At 45.6% G+C, this 12385-nt stretch overlaps 1 protein-coding gene across 1 annotated transcript in view; it reads right to left on the bottom strand.

The window, feature by feature from the left end:
* Positions 1-1305: 1305 nt before the first annotated feature.
* The window catches only part of LOC124147356 (5'-nucleotidase-like), a 53047-nt gene continuing 41967 nt past the window's right edge, over positions 1306-12385 (bottom strand). Inside the window, exon 9 of the mRNA XM_046518048.2 lies at positions 1306-1587. Within this exon, the coding sequence (XP_046374004.2) occupies positions 1391-1587 (197 nt within the window). The 3' untranslated portion in view covers positions 1306-1390. The remainder of the gene's footprint in view (positions 1588-12385) is intronic.

The raw sequence follows: 12385 nt of genomic DNA, 5'->3' as shown, positions 1-12385 counted from the left end.
TGACCAGAAACGTGGTTTAGCGTTTTCGCGATGCGGTCATGAAAACACATAACCGCAATCACGATCCTGTTGACAGCCCCAAACAATGGTATCAAGGATACTCGATATTGTGCCACTTCCGGGGAGGAATCTTTCATAAAATAGAATTTATTGTTGAGACAGACAGCTGAAAAAAGAACATATCTAACCATCAAATTAATCGTGTATATTACTGCAGTCAAACACTACTGTCAGTTCCTCATTCGGCCATGTTTTTCTTTAATATTCCGCTACGGTCAAAGTGAATGTCATTTTCGCGCCACGTTCATGGTCGCAGCTGCCGAAACTTGGTCCCAAGACCGGAGTTGAAGACCGACAGCCTTTGGTCAAGTCGCAGAAACGTAGCCCAGATTGCATCATGTGTCATCTGTGGCACCGTTTTGAACGTTCCAGGTCTGGTCAAATCCGTCCATAACATTGCGTCAGTCTGAACTATCTGGACAACGGTGACTCCGATAAAGCGGTGCAGACTTCATGTATACTACCGTGACTCCGGTAAAGCGGTGCACCGCTTTGACCTCAGTTCGCTATTCATAGATTAAATCAACTATTGGACAATGATTGTCACTTGGTTCTGGTGCTCGTAGAGGCATGACTTGATTGGACACAGTGGGTCAAGACCTTCGCATAGAAAAAGTTTGTAGACATTTGAACCCACTGATCGCGGTCCAAAATATTCATATATACATCTGTGTGTGTGTGTGTGTGTGTGTGTGTGTGTGTGTGTTATATGGCAGACTGTATTTATTGTTAAACGATGATTGTAACTGTATTACATTGTTTCTGTTGAGATTCGGTAGAAGCTCACTGCATTGTGTTTGGACAGTGATTAGTAGTCAGGAATGAAGTACTGTTTGGTGTAAGCAGTTTTGAGGGAGTTACAATCTTTAGATGCTAGTGTTATGTTTAAACTTCTGGAATACCGCGGATTGAGATAGAGCGTTATAGAAACATGTTGAATATTCTATATGTTGTGATTGCACTGTGTGGAAATTTCCAGTAGCCAGTTAGGCTGTATATAAGCGGAGTAGGGCGTGCCTCTCTTATCTCTCACTCATCATTCCCTGTCTGGGCCTTTCTCGTGATAAATCAGGGCGAATCTGGAGTTCGAAACCATGATCATTGGTTGCTGGCACACCTAAGGGACGCAACTCAGCACAGCATGACTGAGCCAACCAACCCGTACTATGGGATGTAAACAAGTATATGGAAACACAAAGTGCTTTAAAGATGTTGTTTGGCCATTGAAAGAAAACAATACAATCAGAGTATTTTCCATTTATTCTTATTCTTGTACATTGTAACAAATGAAAAACAATCAGTAAAAATGTACACAACCGTAACCACATCATCACACGCGTGACATCATAAACAGGCATAAACTCAATGGTAAACCGAGGGCTGTGGTGACCGTGTGGAGAGACATCCCAGCTGCGGTAGGGGGACAAGGGGGGTAGGAGTTGACGAACATCATGCGTTCCTCCTCCCCCTGGACTATCGGAGTCTGCTGCTTCACGTACTCCACGAACACGTCAAGGTCAAGGTCACCTGTAACATGGAGATCGTTTTGATGCATCAGAGTGAGTGATTGAGTTGGGTTTAACACCGCTTTTAATAGTATTCCAGTTCTATCAAGGCGCGTCAGCTTAAAGTGGGAGGAAAGCCCAAAGTGATGCAGGTCTCAGACGTTTACCACTTCGGTGAACCCCACGAGCACGGGTATGGTGCTGACAAACTTAGATATATCGGGGCGAACCGGGATTCGAACCCACAATCATAGGTTTCTGGTGTGCCAAAGGGATGCAACTCTGCACAGCGACTTGGCCACCCGTGGCCCCTTGATGCATCAGATGTTTATTTTCACTCGGTAACTTTACGAGACCCTGTCCACTGCGTATGTACTAGGGATATTACGGGTCGAAAGCAGCGACTCGGGTGTTCATGTCTCATACCTGAGGAATTTTGACGGATATATGCCACACAATCGACATGTCGTTTTCTCTCAATCTCATTACAATCAGATCTTAGTTCTGACTACCGCTAAACAAAGATCTGGGGACATCCCATTATGGGTCAGAACGACCACACGTTGACCAACCAAATTAATAACAAACAAGAAATCGACATTACCCAATCAGAAATCAGCTCTCGAGAGAGCTTTACGGCAATGGTTTCTAAATGGCCACTTCCATTTCTGACTACGCTTGAAAAATGTTGACAAAGTTCTGGATTAAGCATTTGTAAAAGGAACAAAAACATTACCAGATCTGATTTTAAAGAGATTTAGGTTTGTCTCTTCCAAGACTTCAACACAAGTTCTCGAAGTGAAGATTGGAGTTGTCTCCCCTTGTCGGGTTTACTCTCGGGTCGAGAGTACTGTTGTGCAGGTAAGGCAACACACAATCACTCACCTATTGTGCAAATTGTGTGTGGCGGGCGCTACCCATAGGACGGGACATGATTACCATTTTCGGGAACACCTGGTGTCATCACTGATTTTCAGAGATCCATTGATATAATTTTCACTGTTATTTTGCCTTTTATGCCAAATAGAATCTGTGTTAGCGGCTAATCGAGACTGGTTATTATCTAGCGTTTATGTTTTATGTTTATGTAAAGAGGTGGTAGTAGCAGTGTTGAAGTGGTAGCAAGGAAGCAGTGGTCTTAGAGGGGTCTGGTATATCAGGTGTGTAACGAGGTGGTAGCAGCAGTGTTGAAGTGGTAGCAAGGAAGCAGTGGTCTTAGAGGGGTCTGGTATATCAGGTGTGTAATGAGGTGGTAGCAGCAGTGTTGAAGTGGTAGCATGGAATCAGTGGTCTTAGAGGGCCTGGTATATCAGGTGTGTAACGAGGTGGTAGCAGCAGTGTTGAAGTGGTAGTGTGGAAGCAGTGGTCTTAGAGGGTCTGGTATATCAGGTGTGTAACGAGGTGGTAGCAGCAGTGTTGAAGTGGTAGCATGGAAGTAGTGGTCTTAGAGGGCCTGGTATATCAGGTGTTTAACGAGGTGGTAGCAGCAGTGTTGAAGTGGTAGCAAGGAAGCAGTGGTCTTAGAGGGGCCTGGTATATCAGGTGTTTAACGCGGTGGTAGCAGCAGTGTTGAAGTGGTAGCAAGGAAGTAGTGGTCTTAGAGGGTCTGGTATATCAGGTGTTTAACGAGGTGGTAGCAGCAGTGTGGAAGTGGTAGCATGGAAGTAGTGGTCTTAGAGGGTCTGGTATATCAGGTGTGTAACGAGGTGGTAGCAGCAGTGTTGAAGTGGTAGCAAGCAAGCAGTGGTCTTAGAGGGGTCTGGTATATCAGGTGTGTAACGAGGTGGTAGCAGCAGTGTTGAAGTGGTAGCAAGCAAGCAGTGGTCTTAGAGGGTCTGGTATATCAGGTGTTTAACGAGGTGGTAGCAGCAGTGTCAAAGTGGTAGCAAGCAAGCAGTGGTCTTAGAGGGGTCTGGTATATCAGGTGTTTAACGAGGTGGTAGCAGCAGTGTTGAAGTGGTAGCAAGGAAGTAGTGGTCTTAGAGGGTCTGGTATATCAGGTGTGTAACGAGGTGGTAGCAGCAGTGTTGAAGTGGTAGCAAGGAAGTAGTGGTCTTAGAGGGCCTGGTATATCAGGTGTGTAACGAGGTGGTAGCAGCAGTGTTGAAGTGGTAGCAAGGAAGTAGTGGTCTTAGAGGGTCTGGTATATCAGGTGTTTAACGCGGTGGTAGCAGCAGTGTTGAAGTGGTAGCAAGGAAGTAGTGGTCTTAGAGGGTCTGGTATATCAGGTGTGTAACGAGGTGGTAACAGCAGTGTTGAAGTGGTAGCAAGGAAGCAGTGGTCTTAGAGGGCCTGGTATATCAGGTGTTTAACGAGGTGGTAGCAGCAGTGTTGAAGTGGTAGCAAGGAAGTAGTGGTCTTAGAGGGCCTGGTATATCAGGTGTGTAACGAGGTGGTAGCAGCAGTGTTGAAGTGGTAGCAAGGAAGTAGTGGTCTTAGAGGGCCTGGTATATCAGGTGTGTAACGAGGTGGTAGCAGCAGTGTTGAAGTGGTAGCAAGGAAGTAGTGGTCTTAGAGGGTCTGGTATATCAGGTGTGTAACGAGGTGGTAACAGCAGTGTTGAAGTGGTAGCAAGGAAGCAGTGGTCTTAGAGGGCCTGGTATATCAGGTGTTTAACGCGGTGGTAGCAGCAGTGTTGAAGTGGTAGCAAGGAAGTAGTGGTCTTAGAGGGCCTGGTATATCAGGTGTGTAACGAGGTGGTAGCAGCAGTGTTGAAGTGGTAGCAAGGAAGTAGTGGTCTTAGAGGGCCTGGTATATCAGGTGTGTAACGAGGTGGTAGCAGCAGTGTTGAAGTGGTAGCAAGGAAGTAGTGGTCTTAGAGGGTCTGGTATATCAGGTGTTTAACGCGGTGGTAGCAGCAGTGTTGAAGTTGTAGCATGGAAGTAGTTGTCTTAGAGGGTCTGGTATATCAGGTGTTTAACGCGGTGGTAGCAGCAGTGTTGAAGTGGTAGCAAGGAAGTAGTGGTCTTAGAGGGCCTGGTATATCAGGTGTGTAACGAGGTGGTAGCAGCAGTGTTGAAGTGGTAGCAAGGAAGCAGTGGTCTTAGAGGGGTCTGGTATATCAGGTGTTTAACGAGGTGGTAGCAGCAGTGTGGAAGTGGTAGCAAGGAAGCAGTGGTCTTAGAGGGGTCTGGTATATCAGGTGTTTAACGAGGTGGTAGCAGCAGTGTTGAAGTGGTAGCAAGGAAGCAGTGGTCTTAGAGGGGTCTGGTATATCAGGTGTGTAACGAGGTGGTAGCAGCAGTGTTGAAGTGGTAGCATGGAAGCAGTGGTCTTAGAGGGTCTGGTATATCAGGTGTGTAACGAGGTGGTAGCAGCAGTGTTGAAGTGGTAGCATGGAAGTAGTGGTCTTAGAGGGTCTGGTATATCAGGTGTTTAACGCGGTGGTAGCAGCAGTGTTGAAGTGGTAGCATGGAAGTAGTGGTCTTAGAGGGTCTGGTATATCAGGTGTGTAACGAGGTGGTAGCAGCAGTGTTGAAGTGGTAGCAAGGAAGCAGTGGTCTTAGAGGGTCTGGTATATCAGGTGTTTAACGAGGTGGTAGCAGCAGTGTTGAAGTGGTAGCATGGAAGCAGTGGTCTTAGAGGGTCTGGTATATCAGGTGTGTAACGCGGTGGTAGCAGCAGTGTTGAAGTGGTAGCATGGAAGTAGTGGTCTTAGAGGGGTCTGGTATATCAGGTGTGTAACGAGGTGGTAGCAGCAGTGTTGAAGTGGTAGCATGGAAGTAGTGGTCTTAGAGGGCCTGGTATATCAGGTGTTTAACGAGGTGGTAGCAGCAGTGTTGAAGTGGTAGCAAGGAAGTAGTGGTCTTAGAGGGTCTGGTATATCAGGTGTGTAACGAGGTGGTAGCAGCAGTGTTGAAGTGGTAGCATGGAAGCAGTGGTCTTAGAGGGCCTGGTATATCAGGTGTTTAACGAGGTGGTAGCAGCAGTGTTGAAGTGGTAGCATGGAAGCAGTGGTCTTAGAGGGCCTGGTATATCAGGTGTTTAACGAGGTGGTAGCAGCAGTGTTGAAGTGGTAGCATGGAAGCAGTGGTCTTAGAGGGTCTGGTATATCAGGTGTGTAACGAGGTGGTAGCAGCAGTGTTGAAGTGGTAGCATGGAAGCAGTGGTCTTAGAGGGCCTGGTATATCAGGTGTTTAACGAGGTGGTAGCAGCAGTGTTGAAGTGGTAGCATGGAAGCAGTGGTCTTAGAGGGCCTGGTATATCAGGTGTTTAACGAGGTGGTAGCAGCAGTGTTGAAGTGGTAGCATGGAATCAGTGGTCTTAGAGGGCCTGGTATATCAGGTGTTTAACGAGGTGGTAGCAGCAGTGTTGAAGTGGTAGCATGGAAGCAGTGGTCTTAGAGGGTCTGGTATATCAGGTGTGTAACGAGGTGGTAGCAGCAGTGTTGAAGTGGTAGCAAGGAAGTAGTGGTCTTAGAGGGTCTGGTATATCAGGTGTGTAACGAGGTGGTAGCAGCAGTGTTGAAGTGGTAGCATGGAAGTAGTGGTCTTAGAGGGTCTGGTATATAGGGTGTGTAGCGGGGAGTGAAAAGGGTTACGAAGCTAATTCAGCGGCAACTCGCGAGACGTGCTGCCTGGGACTCCGACACAACGTAAGTGAGAGTTGTCTGTAACTAAACCGGAGCCATTTGCTGCGTTCTGATGTTAATAAGTAAACAAACCGACCCGCGCCTTTGTAGATAGTGTGTTGACACACTCAACACACACAGTGTCCCTACCGAGTGCTTATATTGTCGTACTCATTTCCCAGCCACACTTACTGTCACGTACTGTACTGTGGCGAGTAGACGAGGCCACTCACCTGTGTTTCGTAACATGTCCGTTTTGACCGATCGTAGTCAAAACACTAAATCTATTAATCATGTTTTTTAAGTTTTCAACTATAATGCAGTAATGTTATGGAGACAAGCCTGGCACAGGACTGAACCATCAGGTGTAATATCTGTACCGGATGGTCCTGGAATGCATAGTACTGTAAAACCCCGTTAATCAAGACGACACCGTTCATATTGGTTCGTTCGGATTTAACATTGGCCCGTATTTAATGAACAGGCGGGCGTTCGTCTATAACGAGCTTTCACTGTACAAATGAGTCAATGTCCCCGGTCAAGACAACTTCAAACGTCTATTTGGATGGATGGATGGATGGATGGATGGATGGATGGATGGATGGATGGATGGATGGATGGATGGATGGATGAGGATGATGATGATGATGATGATACAGAAATGAGTGTCAACCAAGCGAAGTGCCATTTCAAATCGGCCCAGACTCAGTTTTTTAAGGAGAGGCTATATGAACGACCACTGCATCGAGTTTATGTGCAGGGTGTTGAGAAGGTCTGCAACCCCGCAGAGTCTGTCGCTTGGATGAAGTAGGCTGGCATGAAAAGTGAAGCAGAAGGCTTTCTTTGATAGGCATTTAGAAGTTGGAGTACTACGTAAGGATAAGAATTTATGGATGAATTTATGGATTTATTGTAATAAAGAAGTTGTTCATCCATAAATTCTTATCCTTACTCAGAAGGCTTTCTGTTTGCTACTCAGGGCCAGTCTCTTCCCACTCGAATTCATAATGAGACTGTCCAACACCTTGTCAGTGGATGCCCAGCTTTGGCACAAACACAGTTTCTTAAGCGACATGATGGAGTAGCTCGATCATTTTGTTACCGTTTTCGCCATGCTTGTGGTTTTGACACAGAGGTCCATCCATAGTACGACCCGGAATATGTAGAGGGCGTCATGGAAAAAAAGATATAAACAAAATTCTTTGGAATAGGCCCGTATACAGCCCCAGACGTATCAGACCAATAAACCTGTTCTTGTCCTTTTGGATAAATCCAATGAAATCATTTATATCATTGAATTCTCTGACCCTTCTGACACTAATGTGATTGACAAGAATCAGGAAAAACATGGCAAATATGTAGACCTCGCTTTCGAAATGTCACGCTTGCATCCCAAGTACCAAGTTGTTCGACTCCCCATTGTTCTCGGTGCCGTAGGTTTGGTACCTCAAAATCTGTTGATTGACATCGGGAGACACCCGGGTTTGCTACCAGAAATACAGCCCTTCTGACAATCTGGGTAATGCAGAAGGCTACAGTGTTGGGGAGTCTTCACATTCTCGGATAGGTTCTGGGTTGAGTTACTTTTAATCTGTACATCATCATCATCATCATCATCATCATCATCATCATCATCATCATCATTTTCATCATCAAAATAATAATAATAATAATTTTGGTGTTGTTGTCGCTCTATATGACAGGTAAAATACTTCTCCTTGCTTTTTGTTGAAAACCTAGGTAACCGGAGTCAAGACAAGTCCTATAAAACGTTTGACCGTATCTTTTCAGATCAAGTACTCTCCTTCCGTCAGCTAAACTTACCACCTCCGCCCTATTATCACATATTCATCCTTTATCCGACCCTGTCATTTAACCCGTCTACATCCGTCATCATCACCAGCCACCTAACATCACCCCATCATTTAACCCCGCCCACACTACCTCACCATTAACGCCGTCTCTACCCGTCCATGCATAGCGTCAACCCGCCTACCCATACCCCTTCTTTTGACACCGTCCACACCCGACCCTGTTATTAGCCCCGCCTACCTAAACCCCTTTAACTCCACAGTTACCCCAAACATATATATTTCTCAAAAATATCTTTGAGATATAGAGCTGATCGTTCATCTTAGGATGTTTTTGAATGCGATGATTATTTTTTCCCCTCGTTAACGTTTCTCATGTTCATTGTCATACGCCGCTGAAAAACCTCCGTGTCGCTGTTTGTCCTTGTTCCAACCATATGTTTACTCACATTTACATCGACAGAAGTAATCAGACACCAAAGAAAAGAAAACAGGAGTGAGTGAGTGTAACTAACAACACAACTACAACCACGCGTGTAATTGACCCCAAACACTTAATGTAATACGTGTGTGTCACTGCACACATAAGTATCATGTGTTTGAGTATTACCTCTCGTTACACTCGTCACGCACAGCATATCCACCACACACGTTACATTCACCATACACATCACATTCACCACACACATCACATTCATCACGCACATCACATTCACCATACACATCACATTCACCACACCCGTTACATTCACCACACACATCACATTCACCACACACATAACATTCACCACACACGTTACATTCACCACACCCATTAAATTCACCACAACCGTTACATTCACCACACACGTTACATTCACCATACACGTCACATTCACCATACACGTCACATTCACCACACCCGTTACATTCACCACACACATCACATTCACCACACATATCACATTCACCACACACATCACATGCAACACACCCGTTACATTCACCACACCCATTAGATTCACCACACACGTTACATTCACCATACACGTCACATTCACCACAAACTTCACATTCACCACACACGTTACATTCACCACACACGTTACATTCACCACACACGTCACATTCACCACACACGTTACATTCACCACACACATCACATTCACCACACACATCACATTCACCATACACGTCACATTTGCCATACACGTTACATTCACCATACACATCACATTCACCATACACATCACATTTGCCATACACGTTACATTCACCACACACGTTACATTCACCATACACGTCACATTCACCACACACGTTACATTCACCATACACGTCACATTCACCACACACGTTACATTCACCACACACGTTACATGCACCACAGACGTCACATTCACCACACACGTCACATTCACCATACACGTCACATTCACCACACACGTTACATTCACAACACCCATTACGTTCACCACACACGTTACATTCACCACACACGTCACATTCACCATACACGTTACATGCACCACACACGTTACATTCACCACACCCGTTACATTCACCACACCCGTTACATTCACCATACACGTCACATTCACCACAGACGTCACATTTACCATAGACGTTACATTCACCACACACGTCACATTTACCATACACGTCACATTCACCACACACGTCACATTCACCACACACGTTACATTCACCACACACGTTACATTCACCATACACGTCACATTTACCATACACGTCACATTCACCACAGACGTCACATTTACCATAGACGTTACATTCACCACACACGTCACATTTACCATACACGTCACATTCACCACACACGTTACATTCACCATACACGTCACATTTACCATACACGTCACATTCACCACACATGTCACATTCACCACACACGTTACATTCACCACACACGTTACATTCACCACACACGTTACATTCACCACACACGTCACATTCACCATACACGTTACATGCACCACACACGTTACATTCACCACACCCGTTACATTCACCACACACGTTACATTCACCATACACGTCGCATTCACCACAGACGTCACATTTACCATAGACGTTACATTCACCACACACGTCACATTTACCATAGACGTTACATTCACCACAGACGTCACATTTACCATACACGTCACATTCACCACACACGTCACATTCACCACACACGTTTCATTCACCACACACGTTACATTCACCATACACGTCACATTTACCATACACGTCACATTCACCACACACGTCACATTTACCACACTCGTTACATTCACCACACACGTTACATTCACCATACACGTCACATTTACCATACACGTCACATTCACCACACACGTCACATTCACCACACACGTTACATTTACCATACACGTCACATTCACCACACACGTCATATTCACCACACACGTTACATTCACCACACACGTCACATTTGCCATACACGTCCCATTAACCACAGACGTCACATTTACCATACACGTCACATTCACCACACACGTTACATTCACCACACACGTTACATTTACCATACACGTCACATTCACCACACGCGTCACATTCACCACACGCGTCACATTCACCACACACGTTACATTCACCACACACGTTACATTCACCACACACGTTACATTCACCACACACGTCACATTCACCACACACGTTACATTCACCACACACGTCACATTTACCATACACGTTACATTCACCATACATGTCACATTCACCACACGCGTCACATTCACCACACACGTTACATTCACCACACCCGTTACATTCACCACACACGTTACATTCACCACACACGTCACATTCACCACGCACGTTACATTCACCACACACGTCACATTTACCATACACGTCACATTCACCACACACGTTACATGCACCACACACGTTACATTCACCACACCCGTTACATTCACCACACCCGTTACATTCACCACACACGTCACATTTACCATAGACGTTACATTCACCACACCCGTTACATTCACCATACACGTCACATTCACCACACACGTTACATTCACCATACACGTCACATTCACCACACCCGTTACATTCACCACACACATCACATGTACTACACACGTCACATTCACCACACACATCACATGTACCACACACGTCACATTCACCACACACGTTACATTCACCACACACGTTACATTCACCACACCCATTACATTCACCACACACGTTACAATCACCACACACGTGACATTCACCACACACGTTACATTCACCACACACGTTACATTCACCACACACGTTACATTCACAACACCCATTACATTCACCACACACGTTACATTCACCATACACGTCACATTCACCATACACGTCACATTCACCACACACGTTACATTCACCACACACATCACATTCACCACACACATCACATTTACCACACACATCACATGCACCACACCCGTTACATTCACCACGTTAGATTCACCACACACATCACATTCACCACACATGTCACATCCACCACACACGTCACATCCACCACACCCGTTAGATTCACCACACACATCACATTCACCACACACATCACATTCACCACACACGTCACATTCACCACATACGTTACATGCACCACACACGTTACATTCACCACACCCGTTACATTCACCACACACGTTACATTCACCACACACGTCACATTCACCACGCACGTTACATTCACCACACACGTCACATTTACCATACACGTCACATTCACCACACACGTTACATGCACCACACACGTTACATTCACCACACCCGTTACATTCACCACACCCGTTACATTCACCACACACGTCACATTTACCATAGACGTTACATTCACCACACCCGTTACATTCACCATACACGTCACATTCACCACACACGTTACATTCACCATACACGTCACATTCACCACACCCGTTACATTCACCACACACATCACATGTACTACACACGTCACATTCACCACACACATCACATGTACCACACACGTCACATTCACCACACACGTTACATTCACCACACACGTTACATTCACCACACCCATTACATTCACCACACACGTTACAATCACCACACACGTGACATTCACCACACACGTTACATTCACCACACACGTTACATTCACCACACACGTTACATTCACAACACCCATTACATTCACCACACACGTTACATTCACCATACACGTCACATTCACCATACACGTCACATTCACCACACACGTTACATTCACCACACACATCACATTCACCACACACATCACATTTACCACACACATCACATGCACCACACCCGTTACATTCACCACGTTAGATTCACCACACACATCACATTCACCACACATGTCACATCCACCACACACGTCACATCCACCACACCCGTTAGATTCACCACACACATCACATTCACCACACACATCACATTCACCACAC

The sequence above is a fragment of the Haliotis rufescens genome, unplaced genomic scaffold (genome assembly GCF_023055435.1).
Source record: "Haliotis rufescens isolate VD_foot unplaced genomic scaffold, xgHalRufe1.0.p SCAF_26, whole genome shotgun sequence".
Taxonomy (NCBI): Eukaryota; Metazoa; Mollusca; class Gastropoda; order Lepetellida; family Haliotidae; genus Haliotis; species Haliotis rufescens.
Note: the sequence above shows the minus strand (reverse complement) of the source record. Positions and strands in the feature narration are given on the sequence as shown.